Genomic DNA, 20938 nt, shown 5'->3' with positions numbered 1-20938 from the left:
CTGTATTCTATCCTCTAATGCTCAATGTTATTCTCTCTCATCAAACAATTTTCTTTGATTCTTTTTTTTTTTAGAAAAAATGACTTTGATATAAAAATTAAAGTTCGTGTTTTCTGTTGTTTGATGGCAACCACACAAGGATCAAAATCAGCAAACATATCCATATACGTTTCAATCTTAGCCACAACTTCTACAAGAGTGTATATCCTATACTTACAGTAATAACACCCTTTAGAGCTATAAATAATTCCAAGTCACATAACATAACTTCAAGTGAGTGAGAGAAAATGAATCTGAAGTTATCTGCAAACATTATCCTCTCTACGTTCCTTATCTTCTTCTTCTTCACTTGTGTGGTAGGCCACAATAATCTCCCATGCCCTTCAAGCACTTGTTCTTCTTCTTCATCTGAGAAATGCCCCAAAGATACTCTCAAGTTTGGGGTTTGTGGAAGCTGGTTAGGGTTAGTCACTGAGGTTATTGGAAGCAAACCAAGCGAGAAATGCTGTACTGTTGTGAAGGGTCTTGCAGATCTTGAAGCTGCTCTGTGTCTGTGCACTGCCATTAAAGCCAATGTTCTGGGAATAGTCAATCTCAAGCTGCCTGTTGCTGTTAGTTTGATTGTTAATGCTTGTGGGAAGAAAGTTCCTGAAGGGTTTGTTTGTGCTTAAATGTGGAGTGGCAATCAGATTCCAGGTCCTGATAAATTTGTTTAAAGAGTGGGTTGCAAATTTTGATTTAGATATGTAATTGTAAATTTAGAAATTTCAATGATAATAAGACATTAAGTTAAATATATATAGAACTACTCTCAATTTATAATAATTAACATTTTTATTTACTAATGTCTGAATCAATATTTCCGGCTTGTTTCTTTTAAAAAAAAAAAAACTATCAAGGAGTACTAATTAACTGTTATTTAATCAATCTCTTGGACTTAAATGTCGTTTCCCATTCCTAATTGCATCTGAAAAAGAGTAGAGTTGGTGAAGTCGACGACTCGGTGTTTCGTTTCAAGAGAAAATCTAGGGTGTTTCAAACTTTTATTTATTGGCTTAAATATTTAAGTTAACTCAATTTGGATTCCATCACCTGAAAATATCTTGATTGAGAATAGTAAGGGAAAAATAAATGATTTAAAATTGATCTTCCTATATCTAGTGTTATATATTTATATATATATAGAATTAAAAATAAAATGGTATTGTGAACATTATATTTTGTCCAGACATTTTTTAAATTTAATAAAAATAATAATAAATAACTAAAAAATATTAAAATATAAAAATAAAATTTAATCCTTTTTTAGGATTATATTTTCAAAAAAAATAATAATTTAACAAAATAAAAAAAATGTTAAATCTTAAAAAATCTCTCTCAAATTATCTCAACCATTTAAAAATATTGGAACTAACTTTTGAGCGTTTCACCACAGCCAGCATTTCACCAAAGCCAAAAGAAACAAATCCTTCTCGGTCAGGCTCTGCATGATGGAAAAGAAGAAGAAAGCAAAACACATAGCCAGATGCAGCAACATGCACACACGAAACACACGCAGAGAAGACCCTAAAAGCAAGCTGTGACCGCAATGCACGTCACAAAAGAAGCAAAGGAAACAGAGCAGAAATGCATGCAAGTAGCAGAAGAAAAGAAAAGAAACAAAGCCAAAGACGCACGAGCAGAAACCAAAGGCGCAGAAGAGCAGACGAAAACATGCAAAAAAAAAAGAGAAGAGCAGAAATGCAGCCATGCAAAGACACACACTCACACGGGCAGAGAAAAGAGATGAAGGTACAGCACCTTTATCTCCTTTCGACTGCAAGGAAGCATAGAAATGCCAATCATGCATAACAACAGACTAGAGAAAAGAAGCAGAGAATAGATAGCCACATGTAGAAAGAAAGCTTCACACAACCAGACGACACACACAAAAAGGCAGAGAAGAAAAGAGAGAGAGAGAGAGAGAGAGAGATATACACGTCTAAAAAAACACATGCACGTTTTAAAGGGTAAAGGAGAGCAGAAACACTAAACTTACGTACGGAGAAAGAAATGCATAACACATGCACGGCAAGAGGAAGAGCCCGAGCTTCAATAATAAAGGGATCTTTCATGCAAAGATCTAGAGGAGGATCGAATTTTTTCTCCTGGAGGTGAGAACGAACGAGAAAGAGACAAAGGCCGAAAATTAAAGAAAGAATAAAGCACAGAGAGACGAAGAGTGAGAGAGGAGAAGTTGGAGGGAGAGTGAGAGAGCACAGACGCAAAATGGAGAACGAGAAGGAGACAGAGAGTGAGAGATGAGAAGGAGACTGAGAGTGAGAGAACAAACACACGAAAAAGAAAAGAGAGTAGTGGTAGCTGAACAAGGACCGAGAAAGAGAATAGGAGGCGGTGGAGTGTTTAAGTGAGAGAGAAGAGGGAAGTCTGGACAAAGCACTAAGAGCAAGGGAAAGCCGAAGGAAGGCCAAGCATAGAGTCTCAAAGCTGGCTCAGCTAGTGTTGCTGATGGGTCGAAGCGAACTATCATGATTTAGCTTCATTTTGATTATCGTTCTTCCAACATACATGGAATGGGCTGGTGTTTCTCATGAATATCATCCTCTTGAGGTGCATTCAACTCGGTTTATATAGTTTGGCTAATCTATTCTAGAAGGTACTTGATAGATTCATTCTCCTTTGGGACTAATTGAGGCTTTCACTTCTAGCGTTAATCCAAATTAAATGTGTACTGTGCATACCTGTCAGCCAATGAAATATAATGCATGAAGGAGACCTCATAACTGCAATATGCACCTTCGTAATGGATATTTCTATGTTTAAAAAAAATTGCTCTCTTTGCCTGTAAGATTGGTGGCTATGTTAGCAAAGGTTTAAATGATATGTTCTGCTAGTAGGATTTGTTAATGCTGTGATGCCTATATGTCATTATAATAGGTTGCTCACTGGGTTTATTTTGTACGTAAGGAATGTTTGTTTCACCTTGGCGATTTATGCATGTTTAAAGCTTTTTATGTGCTTGAAGATGTATTGGCAATATATTTCCTTTCTCAAAATTATGATTACTATTTTTGTTATGAGGGTGTCTAAAATAAGGCCTTCAAAAATGAGAACATGTTCTCTGTTTTGAGACTTTCAAATAAAGGTCATGGTTCCAATCATATTTTTCCTTTTTCTTTCTAAGCTTCTATGCCAGTGACATAAGTTGGCTTGGATCACTAACTTTTTACTAATAAAATTCTAAGTGATCTTGTGTCCTTTAATGGCCAAAGGGATAGTTCTATCAAATTTTAGCTTCTAAGCACTTGAGAATCAAACACTGGGGTTGCATCCTAAGATCACATCTTTGGTTTACTTGTGAAGAGTGTTTGTATAAATATACTTGACATCTCTTGTTGATTGAGACACCACACATACATGGGTATATATCAACTTTTGATTCCTTGTTCCCCTTGTAATCCTATTGATCTTGAATTCAATTGAATGCTAACTTAATTTTGGTCCTTGTATTAACACAAGTAGTGCAGGATGAGTTAGAATAAGATATTGAATTAAATATTGTGGTTGAGTGGTTTTGATTATTAGCAATTGTGTAAGCATGAAGGAAGATAACGAGAGACAAAAGATTGCATTTGAAAATAATGTTGCTTTTCAAATACACTCCAAATCATTGATTAAATCCAAAATATATGATGACGACGATGATAATCTCATACTGTGTGAGATTTTAATAATAATGACAAAAAAACATATTTATGTTTATTTATTTTCCATGTGAGATTTTAATAATCTTTGTAAAAATTTAAATGATTTGATATCATGTAAATCAATAAAATTTTACAAATATGAGAATAAGACTTGTATGTATTTATATGGGTTTCAAAGGTCCATTATTAAAATTAATTCTATTTTTATAATAAATATTTAAGTCTCATGTGAGATTTTAAGAATCTTCATAAAGACTTAAATTAATCACATCATCGTGTGGGATAATATATCCTTACAAATATCATGATTCTCAATTTGTATATATTACATAAATAAATAATTTTTGTAAATAAAATAATAAATGTTTTTTATTAATTAATTAAATTAATAAATTTAAATTATAATTATATTGTCTAATTATATCTTTTGGTCACGTGAGACTTTTAAAATTTCATAGACTTTTAGGATAATCGTACTACCATGTGAGTTAATAAGACTTTGTTGGTATAACGATTAAGATCTCTATATTTAAAAATAAAAATATACGTTGTATAATTACACATTAAAATATATTTAAAGTAAATATTATTTAATTCTTTTATTGTGTGAGACTTTGAATCTCTACAAATATTTAGGATAATCTTGTATCATGTAAATCAATAAAGTTTCGCAGATATGGGAGTAAAACTTATATGGATTTCAAAGGCCCTTCATTAAAATTAACTCTATTTTTATAATTTAAATTAATAATTTATTTAAGTCTCATATGAGATCTCAAGAATCTTTATAGAGACTTAAATTAGTCACATCATTGTGTGGGATAATAAGTCCTCACATATGTAGTGTGTGTTTGGATAGGGGAAAAAATCGATTGTCCCCCTCCAAAATCGATTCTTCAGTAAATTAGCCAAACGGTCAGAAAAGGTGAAAATCGATTTTGACCTCCATACGCACGTTTCCCCGTAAGCTACTTCGATCAGCTTCCTGATAAACGTTTGTAAAAAATGTTGGGAAAAATTACAAAAACAGGCCCAAGAAAAAATTACAAAGAAAGCACATAATTTAATAAAAATAAAATTAAACTCTCTTTTTTTCCTTAATAAAATTTAAACTTTGTATATTTAAAAAATTAATATTTGATATTTAAAAATTAAATTATATAGTAATTTATATAGGTAAAAATTAATTTTGATTAAATTATCCAAATATCTTCAATTTTGTTAAAATCAATTTTAAAAAAATAATATCCAAAAAGATTGCGTTATAACATAATCAATTATGATTAAAATCTACCACTTAATCAATTATTTTTATAATCTATTATATCCAACTAAAATCCAAACGGACCCTAGTGATTCTCAATTTCTATAATAAATAAATGATTTTTGTGAATAATGATATAATACACAATTTAGAAAAATTAATTAATTAAATTATTGTATTTAAATTGTAATTATATGTACTGATTATATCTTTAGTCATGTGAGATTTTGAATCTCCGTAGACTTTTAAGATAATCATATTATCGTATGAGTCAATAAGACTCTGCAGATATAACGATTAAGTTTTTAATATATATATATATATATATATATGTATAAATTATATATTAAACCAATCAAATTAAAAATGTACTTAAATGTATATTATTTAATCTTTTATCGTATGAGATTTTGAAAGCTCCACAGATATTTAGAGCAATTGCATTACCGTATGAACCAATAAGATTCTACAGGTATAGCGATTAAATTTTCAATCATAAAATATAAATAATAATAATAATAATAATAATAATAATAATAATTTTAAACTCTTTTCTTTCCTTATTCCAAAAATTGAAAAATTGAGAAAATAATTGAAATTAAATTCTTTTTGTAATTTAAAACACACGTATCAAATTTCAGAAAATTATTTTATTTGCAAAATAGTGAATTATTTATAATTAATTTTTCTTCAAAAAAATATTTTCAACAACAACTTTGAAGTCCAAACTATGTGAACTTTGAACCCTATCACATAATATGTAGGCCTTAGAGTCAGATTCTGAGTCAAGTCTTCTCTCATAAATAAATAAATATTTTTCATTTTATTATTATCATTTTTTAAAACACGTGAATAAAAAAGGAATAATTAAAATAATTTTAAAACTATATTAATTTAGCACAACAAACTTTAGGTAACCGTTCTCACAAAAGGGTGTTGTGAGGTGCTTAACTTCTTTCCCACACTCAATCGACTCTTGAACTTATTTTCTATTTTCGCAGACCATCCTTATTCTCTTTTAATTGGTTTCTCAAGATTTATCTCAAAATTTTGATGGTAACTCCCATTCCATCCGGTTCTCACCCAAAAGGCTAAAACCTCCATTCACATGCCGTCCACGTCACATTTTCAGGTGCGATAGGTATATTTGTCATTCAACTATTTACACTCAAAAATGTTTGGTATCTTAAATTTATTTGTAATGCAATTTTCTCCTTCAACATAACATATGAAAACGGTGCATCAAACACCCTACGCAATAAAGGCTAATGAATTGACAAAGGCATCAATGTTAAAATCTTGCGAAGCAGAGTTCGAAAAGCCAAATCATGAGGCAAGAGTGATAAGAAGAGTGAAGGGAAGGAAGAAGCGAGATTAAGACTATGTTATTAAGAGATTTTATTTCAAAGTGAATGGAATGGAATAAGATGATTTAAAGACTTGGGCCATTATTTGAGAGTTTTTTTTTAAAAAAAGGAGTGAAATGGCAAGAAGTGGACTCTAAAGCTACCCATTGTCATATGGAATTTTTTTTTTTTACCCCTAAAATAAGGCAGGGGTTGCTCTCCTGGTCCCTTCCTACCCTCACATAGTGGGGGGTGGGGCTCACTTTACAGAAGCTATACCCCTAATTGAGGAATTAAAGATAGAATGGTATAAAACAATTATTTTATTTATAAAATTATCCATAACCTCCAGTGCTTTTTAAAACATATATATCACTTATTATTTTCGCCTCTTGTCATGTCTCCCTCGCTTCCTGCTATATCTCACTCTTGCCTCCTAAACCTCCTAAGCTTTTCTCTCTTGTATTAGGTATGTTTGCTTGAAGGTCGCTTTTTTTATTATTATTAATAAGCATTTTGAACTTTAAAGTATTACGTGAAAAGCACTTTGGATCTTGAACTTCTAACATATGTAAAATGAATCCTAAATCTAGAGCAAATTACCTCCTACTGTTAGCTTATAAATAATGTAATTACTGTTTACTTTGTATGTCATTTGTTAATGAGCACCATAAACCCTAAACTATTGCATGAGTAGCATTTGGTACCTTGAATTTTAAAATTCAAAGCAAATTACCCTCACCATTTAGGTGTAGAATGTTGATTGTTATGTAAACCAAATTAGTCTTAATGTAGTCCACTATGACAAATGCATCATTGGCTGTAGTGAACAACTAAAAATTTTGTGGAATGACTTTTTTTGCCTCTTTTTTGTAATATTTTTCAAATGATTAGTATTTCATATTTTCATATACTCTATGACTATGATTTAGTGTTATTTTGAATAATGTTTATTTATTTAATGATGAAAACTTGAGATCCCATTTAAAAAAAGTTTAAATATAAGAGAATTTTAATTAACTGGTTAATTTGGGTTTGAAATTTTTTAATAAAATCATTGGCTTTTGCATTTATTGTTTGTAAAATTTTCTGATACTTAAACTTCTTTTAAAATGGGATCATAAGTTTTCACCATTAAATAAATAAACATTATTTAAAATAAGATTAAATCAAAGTTATAGAGTATACGGAAGCATGTGATACTAATCTTTTAAAAAATATTGCAAAAAAAAGGCAAAAAACTTCATTTCACAAAATCATAGGCCGTTTGCCATGGCCAACAATGCTTTTATCATAGCAAACCATGCTGAAATTAATTTGGTCTACATAACAGTTAACTTTTTACACATAAATGGTGGGGCAATTTGCTTTGGATTCAAAATTCAAAGTTCAAGATGCTACTTACGCAATAGTTTAAAACCTGTGGTATTCATTAACAAATTACACATCAGCAAAAGATTGACCCATCAATATTTGACTAGGCTTATAAAGTGAACAATAACGGCGTTATCTATAAGTTAATGGCAGGAGTAATTTATTTTGCTTTTAGAAGTTTATGATTCATTTTATATATTTTAAAAATTTAAGATCCATAATACTTTTTGCATGATACTTTATAGACTCTAGAATGCACATTCACCTTTTTTTTTTCTATTTATTTTTCTTTTGTTTGAATACCCCTTTGCAATTGCTTCATTTGATTAATCTGCCGACTCCCTTTGTGCGGCTAGATTGCTATAGTGTGTGTGTGTGTGGGATGGCATATCAACCCTCCCATTCCCCATCAATCCATGTGGGTCGTCTCTCTCTTTATATATATATATATATATATATATAAAAATTTCTTTTTTTATTTTGCACCGTTTCTTTCTTTCTTTCTTCCTTTTTTTAATTGGCAATGTTTTTTATATTGTTTTATTCAGATGATCTCTTTGCTTACTTTTTCATTTTAATCAATAAATTTGTATTATTTTTAAATTAGTGAGAGTTATTATTTTCTTTAAATTTCTTTATATGGGTAATATTAAAAGAAAAAATTTTAATTCATTAAATTCCATCTATTTTATAATAATTTCCAAAAAATATCACATAAGACCATTTTTTCTCATTGTAAAACTCCTGGAAAATTTTTGTTCCATTCAATTTTAAACTTTTAATTGCACTCTAAAAACATAGTGAAGATGGAAATAATTAATTACAAACTAGCCAAACCACTCAACCGGTTAGATTTTTCAATTTTTTCCCAAGTTGTCGGTCGGTTCTATTGCTCACTGGTTTCCCAGCATCAACTGAATTGGACAAGTGACTAAGTTTACAGTTAAACCAGTTGGTGGAGTCCAATTTTTAAAATCTTGAAAAAAAAAGTTTTCTCGAATGACTAAGAGCTCTAATAAAGGTAGGTTCTCCTTTGTACTCATCATTTAAACCGTGCCGTTTCAAGCAATTTTTTTCTGAAACCACAAATTATTATAATAATGATAAAAATAAATATTATAAATTTATTATAATATTAAATAAATATATAATTTAAACTATTAAAATTTGATCTAAACAGTTTAGATATAAAATTTAACCTACATAATTTAGAACTACACTGAAAAAATTAGAACTGCAATTAAAAAATATTTTTTCCTTAATTTTATTGATTGTGCAAAAATATCCATCTATTAGAAGCAATATTATTCATAACACAGTCGAATTTTAAATGTAGATATTTCTTTCAATAAAAATTCAAACTTAGTTTGTTGCGTTGTAAAAAATTAAAGCATTTTGCTAAACTCAGCCTTGTTCTAAACAACTTAGGTCATTTTTTTCCTAATTATTTATTTATTTAATATTATAATGGTATTTTTATAATATTTATTTATTATAATAATAATAATAATAATAATTTGTGGTTAAAAAAAAAGAAAAATGTGCTATGAAACAGTGCAGTTTAAATGCTGAGCACAGCTATGAAATAAGCACCGGAACCGAATCCCATCTTTAACGCACCAAGATATCACTGGCCTATATATATATATATATATATATCGTGGAGGAAGTAAAAAAAAAAAAAAAAGTCATGGCGTTTAGGAGGAGTCACCCTCAACCCTCAAGAAATTAAAAAAAAAAATTCTTTATATTTAGTTAATATTACATGTTTGGAGAAGAATACAAAGACTGCCACTTACTTTTTTTTTTTTACCCTCTGTTTAAAAATATAAAATATTTTTAACTAAATCTCAACTCTTAATAAAATAGTCATTTGTTTTTCAACTAACTCTATTTTTTATATTTATCTTTATTAAACACTCTATAATAAATATAAAGTTATTATCAATAAGGGCACTTTTAAAAAAATAATGATTACATCTCGAAAGACTAAAAATACCTTACATTTTTTAATATTCAACTTTTTAAAAAATATCTAAACAGAGGGAGTAATTTTCAATTTGCCCCATTTGCATAAATTTCTAACTGTGTATTTATTTAAATGACAATGTCATTTAGACTTAGCCTTGTTATTTTTATTTTTTATTTGTATTTTATATTTAATAAATCTGAACACTAATATAAATAGTTTAGATTAAATATGGAAGGTTCATATTTATAAAAAAACTAATAAATCTAATCATCAGTTTAGATACTTTAGATTTAACATGAATTATCTAAATTTATAAAAAAAATTAATAAATATGATCACCAATTTGAATAGTTTAGGTTTAACATATTAAAAATTTATAAAATTTATAAAAAAAATTTAATATTAAATCTATACTATCTAGAGTATATGTAGATAATTAATTTATAAAAAATTTTATAATTTTTATGTAATCTTTTAATTGTTGATTTAAGAGTTGCTGTAATTTTTATTTTTGATTGCTCTTGTGATGTGATGATTGAAATAGGGTTGAAATTGGTTAATTGATTCTTCTTGTTGTTTGTTGTTTTTTTTTTTTCTTTTTTTACTGAGTTTTGTGTGGTAAGTTTTATGTAGGTCCTTGTGGAGGCTTTTTTTTTTTTTTTACTTCAGCTATTATTGTATGTATTATTTGTTTGTGATTAATAAAATGAGCTCTTTTTCTAGCAAAAAAATTATAAAATTTTTTAATATTAAATTTAAATCATTTATATTAAACATGAACGGTTGAGACTTGTGTTAAGATTTATTAAAATTTTAATAAATATAAATAAAAATAAAAAAAATTAAATCTCAATCGCCTGGATAAAATTTATCTGAATGATCCAGAATTTTTGGAGGTGGGGTTGTTAGCAGAGCAAAAGCCAAGTCCACGTCATTTGGCCCCTCCGACAGCTTCGTGCAGCAGCGCTCCGTTTGAACTTACGTCATTCTCAACCAGCTGTCTTTCTTGACTCTTGAAAATGGTAATGGGAAAGGAGTTTCCAGAAGATTATTATTAAAATATGGAAACATTATGAATCAAGACTACACTTTTTTTTTTTGTGGCCAGGATCAAGACTGTATATTTAATTTATATATTTTACTCCCTCTATTTTAAACTATAAAATATTTTTAAAGAATTTTAAAGTTTTAAAATATATATTTAAAAAATTAAGTTTTTATTAAATAAATTTATTTTAATATTATACTTTTTTTTTATTTTCATTCCTGTTTTTTTAATATATTAAATGAAATATTTACTTTAAAAAGATAAGATTTAAGTGTATTGTTTTTTTAATATATTAAATGAAATATTTACTTTAAAAAGATAAGATTTAAGTGTATTGAATGGAGTTTATTAATGTGTAAGGTTTTGTCCGAAAATATTTTTATAATTTAGAATGAATAGCTTTTTGTCTGAAAATTAAAGAACTTTTCATAAAAAAAAAAAATTAAAGGACTTCAAATTTATAACCTATTGGTGCGCTCCTTCTTTCTGTTATTCACTTTCGCATTCTTATAGGAACTAAAAAAAAAATATTTAAATTTCATTAACTATATTTTAAATGTTACTTCCTCATATTAAAAATATAAAGTACTTTTTGAAGAGTTAGATATTTAAAAATATAAAATATTTTTAATCTTTTGAAGTATAATTATTGTCTTTTTTTAAAAGTGTTCCTATTAATAATGGCTTTATATTTATTATAGAATGTTTAATAGAGGTAAATATGAAAAAATAAAGTTAATTTAAAAATATATAACTATTTTATTGAAAGTAAAATTTGATTAAAAATATCTTCAACGGAGAGAGTAATAAGTTTTCAATTAGTCATTAAATATATACCTTAAAAATAAAATACTCTGACATATAATAACCTTTTTGACGTTTATTATAGAAACAAAATAAAAATAAAAATGAACACAATAATTATTGATCTATACTAAAAATAAGATTAAAATAAATATTTTTTTTAGTTTTTCAAGCCTAAAAGAATATATATTCTTCTAATTCTCATTACAAGACAGGGAAATACTTAGGGAGACATCTTCTAAAAAAATTCTTTAATACTCAATAATGGTCATTCAATAAGGGATGGTTATTTATTACCATCCATATGGGGGCACATGTATGGATATTTATTATTATTTTTGAATTTTACTCTTGATATAAATTTAATTATATGACTCATCATACTCTTCTATCTTTATAAATAAGGTATTTTATAAAAGTTGTCTTTAAATATAAAAGTGTTAATTATATTTTTAAATAATTAAATAATTTTTTCTTTATATTGAAAAATAGAAAGTGATATTACTTATGTGCTTCACTTACTACTATCATGATATTAATTATGATATTATTAGGAGTAAAATTAAAAAATCATTGTGATTTTATATAATTTTAACTAAATAAAATATTGTTATTGATATGTAAAATTTAATTAAAACATTTTACATATAAAGATGAAGGAAGTATATTGTATATCTCTCTTCCTATTTTCATATAAGAGAAAATTTAATTTTTTTTATTTTAAAATATATTTAATGAGTTAAAACTGTCATTATGTGATTTTAGTTGATGACGTCTTATGATAAGAGGAAGAAGCAATAGAACTCAATAATATATTTTGAAAACAAATTTGTCTCGCCCAATTTATAATATTATACAATTGATAATTCTATAAATCTAGGGTCATCAACTGTACTTTTCTTTCCACGAACAATATCCCCTGCTCGCCGTTGTTTCTCTGCATAGACAGCATAAACAATCGTTCGCAAAACGGAAGCCTGGTCGATCAATCAAGTCAAAGCATAATAATGGAGAAATCGACTCGAATCGCCGTCCTACCCAGTCCTGGATTCAGCCATGTGGTTCCGATTCTTGAATTCTCCAAGCGACTTGTTCATCTTCATCCAGATTTTCACGTCACCTGCATCGTTCCCGCGTTCGGATCTCACTCATCTTCCTCCATAGCCTACCTTCAAACTCTTCCTTCAAACATCGATTCGATCTTACTCCCGCCGATTCCAAAAGAAAAAATACCTCAAGATACTGTGCCAGCGACCCAAATCGAAGGCACAGTAACTCTATCACTACCATATATTCGCCAAGAACTGAAGTCCATGAAATCCAAAACTGGTCTTGCAGCTTTGGTTGCTGATATTTTTGCCCTCGATACCCTGGCCTTCGCTGAAGAACTCAATGTCTTCTCTTACATATACCTCCCACAAGCTGCTATGGTGTTTTCGCTGTACTATTATTCATTAATGTTGGATGAAACAGTTTCCTCAGAGTTCAGAGACCTAAAAGAACCCATAAAGATCCCAGGTTGTCTTCCTATTCATGGCAGGGATCTACCTGTGATATTCCAGGATCGATCCAGCTTAGGCTACAAGATGTTTCTAGAACGCTCCAGAAAGTTCTGTCTTGCTGATGGTGTTCTGTTCAACAGCTTTGAAGAATTAGAACCAGAGACAATAAGAGCCCTTCGAGAAGAAATAGGGAAGAAGAAGCCACAGGTTTACGCTGTTGGACCGATTATACAAAGTGGGTTGAATAGTAGTAACGAGACCACCGATTCAGGCTCAGACTGTTTAACATGGTTGAACAATCAACCACCTAAATCGGTTCTTTATGTTTCATTTGGGAGTGGTGGGACACTATCTCAAGATCAGCTCAATGAATTAGCTTATGGATTGGGATTAAGTGAGACAAGATTCTTATGGGTTCTGAGATCTCCAAGTAAAGTTTCCAGTGCTGCTTATCTTGATACCATTAATGAGAATCCCTTAGATTTCTTACCAGAAGGATTTTTGGAGAGAACCAAAGAGCGAGGTTTGGTTGTTCCTTCATGGGCACCACAGATTCCAATCCTTAAACACAGTTCAGTGGGTGGATTCTTAAGTCACTGTGGTTGGAACTCAACGCTTGAGAGTATTATTCATGGCGTGCCGTTTATAGCTTGGCCACTTTTTGCAGAGCAGAGTATGAACGCCGTTTTGCTGACTCATGGCCTGAAGGTGGCTGTGTGGCCGACGGCGAACGACGACGACGGGATGGTGAAGAAGGAAGAGATCTCAGAAGCCATAAGAACGTTGATGGAGGGTGAAGAAAGTGACGAGATTCGCGCGAGAATCAATGTCTTGAAAGTTAAAGCTGTTAAAGCGTTAAAGAAAGATGGACCATCCACAATGGCCTTGTCTGTATTTGCAGAGAGTTTGAGAAACTAATGGCTCAAAACGATCTGTCGTTTCAGTTTTATTGGGGGCAATAACTCGATCATGAGGACGCAATTCTTTTATCGAAGCCTTGGCAATCCAATCCAATCCGACATAATTCATGTCCAGACAATTTACGTTGTTTCTTCTTCTCTCTCTCTCTTTTTTTTTTTTTTTTTTATCTTTGCTGATTTATGAGCTGTAATTTTTATTAGTTTTAATTTATTTTTGACCCTTTTAAAAAAATCTATGGGTTAAAAAATGTATCGTTTAAAGTTTTTCTTTTATGTTGCATGGGTTAAAAAATGAGATATAATATTTATCAATTGAGAAAGAAATAGTTGGTCTCTATGTTCAGAATTTTCAGATATTTGACCAAAGAAAGAACTTTCAAATTTTATTTGACAAAAAAAAATTGATTAAGGGATACTTTTAATTTTTTAATTTTATATGATATTTTAATTTAATTTTTTAATTTTATAAAATATTTTTTAATCTTTTTAACTCCAACACAATTAATTTTAAATGATTATCTTTTATATTAATTATTATTATTTTAAAAAATTAAATTTAATATATTAACATTTAAAAATATTTTATTAATATCTTTTTGACCATTTATGTAACTCCAAGATGAATCACGTTCCCAAAAATGATAGTTGGGCACACAACATACACGCAAATTAATGACAACCAGTGTGGTCAAAAAAAAAAAAATGAGTGGACAGAAATGCCCAGCAGGCCTAGCTTAGGGACGTGGGCCTCTTCATTTTTTTTTTTCTTTTTCCCTTCACTTTTTCAATCTTCTCCATTCATATCATTTTATTAAAAAAATATAATAAAATTTTTAAATTATATAAATAATATTTTACTTTCTTAAAATATCAAATTTTTTTTAAAGTTTCTTAAAACTTTTCAATCATTAAAAAATTAATATAAATAATTAAATTACTTTTAATTCAAATATTAATTATCATTCATAAATTTTATTTTAAAATTTATAATTTTTTAAATTACAAGAATTCAATAATAATTCACAAGTTCACATTTAAAATTATAATATTCTTCAAGTGTTGTAAATATTAATTTCCTTTCATATGTTTTATCCTATTATTCATCAATTTCTTTCTTAAAATCACAAAAATAAAATAATAATTTATAAATTCGCATTTGAAATTTTGAACTAAGAACAATTTAATTATTTATATTAATTCTTTAATAATAAAAAAGTTTTTAAAAACTTTAAGAAAATTATAACATTTCAAGAGACTAAAATATTATTTACATAATTTAAAGAATTTTATTATCATTTTTTATTAAATAATTTTTTTAATTATAGAATTAATGAAGGGTGAGAATTGGGGAAGTTGAGGGAAAATAATGAAAAAAAAAATGAAGAGACCTGTAGCCCCTAGAGTGGCTATTAGCAGGGAAATATTTGGAACATTCAGTTCAAAATATTTTCTAAAAGAATTACTTGATCTTCAATATAAAATATTTGATAGAGTATTAATTGTATTTTTAATATTATCTTTATTTAAATTTATTAATTATGAAAAAAATATAATAAAAACTTAATTTTTTTCATTTAAATAAGAATAAAATTAAAAATTTATTTTATTTAAACATAATATTCTAACAATAATTATTCTTTATTCTAACAATAATACAATATAATATTGTAAATATTCATCTATACAATTCTTTGATTATTTATATTTAAATATTTTTTGGACATGAGTATATTAAAATATTTTCATTGTAAAAGTATGAAAGAAATAAATAATTATTTAATTATTTATTTTCTCCCCCTCCCACTCCAAATCACTTCCCGCGGGTGCTCCCTTTCCTTAATATAATGTAATATTAAAATTGATGGACACCAATTGAACATGCGAGTCCGATTTGATTTTTTATTTAATGTTTATAACTAATATTAAATACTTATTCATTCAAAATAGGGAAAAATAACCATTAAGAATTTCAGCATGAAAATTATATCAATTAAGAACTAGTTATTGTCAAAATTTAAAAGGATAAATTAATTCAAATTAATCTTTTATCAACGAGTATTTATTCGGATTTTAATAATAATTTATTCTAAGTTAATAACAGTCCATTCGGGTTTTGACAATAATTGATCTTTGATTAATATAAATTTCATATAAGGTTCATTAATTGTGATTTTCCCTTCAAAATAAAAAGAGTTATAGCCACTTAAACACATGATTTTAAGTTGAGTCTGGAATGCACAAAAAGCTTTTGGAAAAGATAATTATTTTTAATTGAGTTTGGCGATGCTTAAATCTAAAATACTTTTTCAAAAGTAAAATAAAAAAGTAAATATCTAAGGGCAGTATATATGCATGTCTTATCTCCTTTAAAGAAAGTCAGATTTTTATTTTCTTAATTTTACGAGCAGTAGGACGACCAGGATTTTTCTCTTGAAGCAATGGCCAAACTTTGTTCATCAACTTCTCTTAATATCTTTACCAAGATATGACCTTAAAAAATTGAGGTTCGTCATTGTTATTTATATTATATTATTATTTATGGTCAAATGTCATTTTTATTTTTAATTATAGATAAAAGATTCCTTTCATTCCCATCCTAGTATTAAAAAGTACTCAACATTAGTTAATTATCAATCAGTTCAACTATTTTTTAAATATTTTTTTATCAAATTAAAAGTCATTTTTATTTTTTAATTTTTATTCAAAGTGTCATTTTTGTATTTCAATTCAAAATATTTTAAAGTTAAGAAATATTTTTATTTCTGAACTATACGTAAAAGTTTATAAATGACCTTAAACTTCACTATGGATTATTTATATTATAAACTTTAAAGATTTTTTGTTTTTTCACCGTGACATTTTTTCTGTTCATTTTTTCGTTACTTGGGCCGAGTTTTCAATTTTTTAAATATTTTTTTATTTTAAAATATCACTTATAAGCGTCATATTATTTTTTTTAAATATTTTTTATCATCTCTCTCCTCTCCCTCTCAGGTATGCAACTCCATCTCACACTCTCTTCTTGTCTCACACTCTTCGTCTCTCCCCTCTTCCTATCTCCTCCTCCACCGTTGCAGCCATGATCATCATCTCTATCCTAGCCTCAGTCCGTGATCTCAGGTCTCAGCTCCAGCAATCGAAAGAGGTGCAAGTGGCCAATGAGCGGTAACTACGGCCAATGACTTGACTGTATCACCTCCAACCAGCTAGTCTTGCACGTCATGATTGCCCGGGTCTGCATGGATGTTGAAGACCACAACACGTGCCAATGGAGGCTGAAAGAAGTGCAGAAGAGCTAACTGAAGAGGTTGCTCGTTTGACGACGATGACCACAGCACAATGTTGAAGACCACAGCTAGAGCAAGTCTTTCCGGGCTTCACTATAAAACTATCATACCTCAAGAAGAACTCCACCAAAAAACCCGTAGAACAAAGGTCACTAGATTCTTCCCTACATACTGCTTGTTCATCGCCGCCAACTCCTCTATCTCCAGCCCATTTGACCAATACATGTACTTCAACAACTTCTCTCTTTCTTCTTTGATGAACCTATCCTCCAAAAATTTCTCTGCATCCTTGAACACTCTCTCATCCTTTACAGAAAATGGCTAAACACTAACAACGTCTCTCCTTTCATCACCAAAAATGCAGCGTCGAGTCGAGTCCAGAACCACCAAGCCCACACACATAACCACGTAAATGTGGTTGTAAGAATAGAGAACCAATTGGTGCCGTCGTTGTAAGGAAGATCAATGATTCTTGTTTGCCACACTAGAGCAGCGGCTCCTACGAAACCTTGTTTCACCACAACAACGTGACCTTCATAATGATCGCCTCGTCGTCAATGGCTTCGATCTTTGCCTCCAGTCAGTGAATGAGCGGATAGCGTGCTGAAGAATAGTTGAGAGAGCCGATGAAGAGGATGGCCAAGGTAGGGAAGCGAGAATAGTGAGAAGTCTAAATGCCTTGTTGATAGGGCACGCCGAAGCAGAATCATGCTAGTTTAGGGATAAAACCTTGAAACACAACAAAAACACAAGAACAAAAAGAAAGGGATAAAAATTATGATAAAAATAAAGAAAGATATTAAATAAACAATGGGATAATGATCAAGAAAAAGATCCTCTAAAGCACCTGCCTCTGGGAACTTCAACCTTCGAAAACACCATAAGAGTTGATCATGCTCTTGATCACGTTTGTTTCTCATACGGGATGCCACTATAAAGCACTAAGGCTCACAAGAGTTATAAACTCTAAAATGAATAATTTCATTCAACTTCTATTCTGTTTACAAGAAGGAGCATGCCTAATATATATAGACTCATAGAGAAGACTATTTTCTAAATTTAAAATCCTAATTTCCTAATTCTAAAAGGAGAAATAATATAAAATAATGAAAAAATATTCAGCCACATAATTTAGGAGATGTGATTTTAAAATTATGGGATTACAAACTTTAGTAAGTAATTCTAATCTTTAACTAGACTCAAAATAGAAAATCAAATCAAAGAACCATTAAAATAGAAAATAATTTAGGAGACAATCAGGAGATCATAAAGGATTTAAAATCATGTTACCCTTGACTTCTTCACTAGGGTTTCATGCTTTCTTACTTACAAGAGGCTCAACTTGTAGTCTTCCTTACATTGGGTTAAGGTTTGCATCTTTGGGCTTGGCTTTTCATAGATTTGGATCTTAAGCACATTATACACGTATAGATGCTCTCCTTTAGGCTTGAGAGGAGTGCCCTAATACTCTCCAAGCTCTTGAACTTCTTGCACAAGATTGAACAAGGCTTGCTTCATGGCTTTAGTTCGAGCTCTTGTCATTGGACCTCTAATATGTTGTAATGGGTCTTTAGGTACATTAGATTAGAAGTATTGGGCTCCTTGCTCCCTGTCTTGGGCTCCTTCCATGTCACCATACTCATTATTATCATCCTCAAGCTTCGTTGCCATTAATGCGACGTCATCCGTGCCATGGAGTTTATCATTTCCTCTCAGTTGGAAAGGATTCATCCTCGAATCTGCAGAATCATATAAAGATAGATCAGAAACATTAAATGTGGCACTAACATTGCCATAAGAGCTGGGCAAATCAATCTTGTAAGCATTATCATTAATTCTTTCCAAAACTTAGAAAGCTCCATCTCCTTGAGCTTAAAGTTTGGATTTCTTTTGATTAGAAAATCTCTCTTTCCTTAAATGTAACCAAACCCAATCTTCGGGCTCAAAGATCACATGTCTCCTGCCTTTATTAGCTTGCTTGGCATATTGCTCATTCTTTTGCTTTATGTTTTTTTTAACCTTAGCATGTAAGTCCTGTACAAACTCAGCTTTTTTCTTACCATCAGTGTTAGCATGCTCAGAAAAAGGCAAAGGTAAAATATCAATAGGAGATAATGGATTGAAACTATAAACAATTTTAAATGGAGAATAAGAAGTAGAAGAATGAACAGCCCTATTATAAGAAAATTCAATATGAGGTAAACAATTCACCCAATTCTTCAAATTCTTCTAAATTATTGCTTTTAGCAGTGTAGTCATAGTTTTGTTAACTACCTCAGTTTGACCATCAGTTTGTGGATGGGCAGTAGTGGAAAAAAGTAACTTAGTCCCTAATTTATGCCATAGGGTATGCCAGAAGTGACTAAGAAACTTCACATCCCTGTCACTCACAATAGTCTTAGGTAAACCATGCAAACGAACAATCTTTTTAAAGAATAAGTCAGCAATGTTAACAGCATCATTAGTTTTAGCACAAGCAATAAAGTGTGATATCTTAGAGAACTTGTCAACAATAATAAATATGGAATCTTTTCCTGCAGAAGATTTAGGTAATCTAATTACAAAATTCATAGAGATATGTTCCCAAGGGTGAGAGAGGACGGGTAAAGGAGAGTAAAGTCCATGAGGTTGGACCTTAGATTTTGCCTGTCTACATTTAATGCATTTATTACAAACAGATATGACATCTTTCTGTATGTGAGGCCAAAAGAAATGATCAGACAAAATAGCCAAAGTTTTCTTTACATCAAAGTGTCCCATCAAACCACCACTATGTGCTTCCTTAGTAAGCAACTCACGCATAGAACAAATAAGAATGCATAATTTATTTTTCTTAAAAAGAAATCCATCAAATCTAAAGAAATCTCCAAATCCATGATTTTCACAAGATTTTCAAATATTTTCAAAATCAGAATCAGTTTTATAAAGATCTTTTAGAATCTCAAAGCCAAGCAATTGAGCATGCAAATAGGAAAGTAATGTATACCTTTGAGATAAGGCATCAACAATGATATTTTATTTACCTTGCTTATGCTTATTCACATAAGAAAAGTTCTCAATAAATTCCATCCAGCGAGCATGTCTCTTGTTCAACTTACCTTAAAACTTGAAAAACTTTAAACTTTCATGATTAGAGTGAATGATGAATTCCTTGGGCCACAAATAATGTTGCCATGTTTCTAAGGCCCTCTTTAGAGCATAGAGCTCTTTGTCATACGTGAAATAATTCAAAGCTGCACCATGAAGTTTTTCACTGAAGTAAGCTATGGGTTTAGAATCTTGTATTAAAACAACACCAATACCAATACTCTAGCATCACATTAAATTTCAAATGCTTTAGAGAAATTAGGCAAAACAAGTAAAGGGGCATTAGTCAATTTGTCCTTTAAGGTTTGGAAAGCCCTTTCTTGCGTCTCACCCTATTTGAAGGTTACATTCTTCTTAACAAGTTCATTAAGAGGGGCAGCAATACTAGAGAAATCCTTAACAAATCTCCGATAGAAGCTTGCTAAGCCATGGAAGCTTCTCACTTCACTTGCATTCTTAAGGTTTGGCCATTCACGAATAGCCTTAACTTTCTCCTCATCCACACGAATTCCTTGTGATCCAACAACAAATCCCAAAAAGATAATAGAGTCCATGCAAAAGTAATACTTTTGAAAATTAGCATGTAGCTTATATTCCCTCACAGTGTCAAACATAGTTTTAAGATGA

General features: G+C 29.8%; 2 protein-coding genes across 2 annotated transcripts; both read left to right on the top strand.

Annotated features, from left to right (window-relative positions):
• The first annotated feature begins 268 nt into the window (after positions 1 to 268).
• LOC129291157 (putative lipid-binding protein At4g00165) lies at positions 269 to 841 on the top strand. Its single transcript, XM_054928371.1, has one exon. It carries the CDS (start codon positions 288 to 290, stop codon positions 669 to 671), a length of 384 nt encoding a protein of 127 aa, XP_054784346.1. The 5' UTR covers positions 269 to 287; the 3' UTR covers positions 672 to 841.
• Positions 842 to 12405: 11564 nt separating this feature from the next.
• Positions 12406 to 14274, top strand: LOC129291155 (hydroquinone glucosyltransferase-like). The gene has a single exon (XM_054928370.1). The coding sequence runs from the start codon at positions 12523 to 12525 to the stop codon at positions 13933 to 13935; it is 1413 nt and encodes a 470-aa protein (XP_054784345.1). The 5' UTR covers positions 12406 to 12522; the 3' UTR covers positions 13936 to 14274.
• Positions 14275 to 20938: the final 6664 nt, after the last annotated feature.

The sequence above is a fragment of the Prosopis cineraria genome, unplaced genomic scaffold, assembly GCF_029017545.1.
Source record: "Prosopis cineraria cultivar Desert tree isolate PC_DT_omini unplaced genomic scaffold, ASM2901754v1 PC13, whole genome shotgun sequence".
Classification (NCBI taxonomy): Eukaryota; Viridiplantae; Streptophyta; class Magnoliopsida; order Fabales; family Fabaceae; genus Prosopis; species Prosopis cineraria.
The sequence above is the reverse complement of the archived record's forward strand: the minus strand, read 5'-3'. Positions and strand labels throughout refer to the sequence as shown.

Excerpts from the sequence above, each read along its gene's own strand:
- LOC129291157 (XM_054928371.1), top strand. The coding sequence starts at position 288 with ATGAATCTGAAGTTATCTGCAAACATTATCCTCTCTACGTTCCTTATC.
- LOC129291155 (XM_054928370.1), top strand. The coding sequence starts at position 12,523 with ATGGAGAAATCGACTCGAATCGCCGTCCTACCCAGTCCTGGATTCAGC.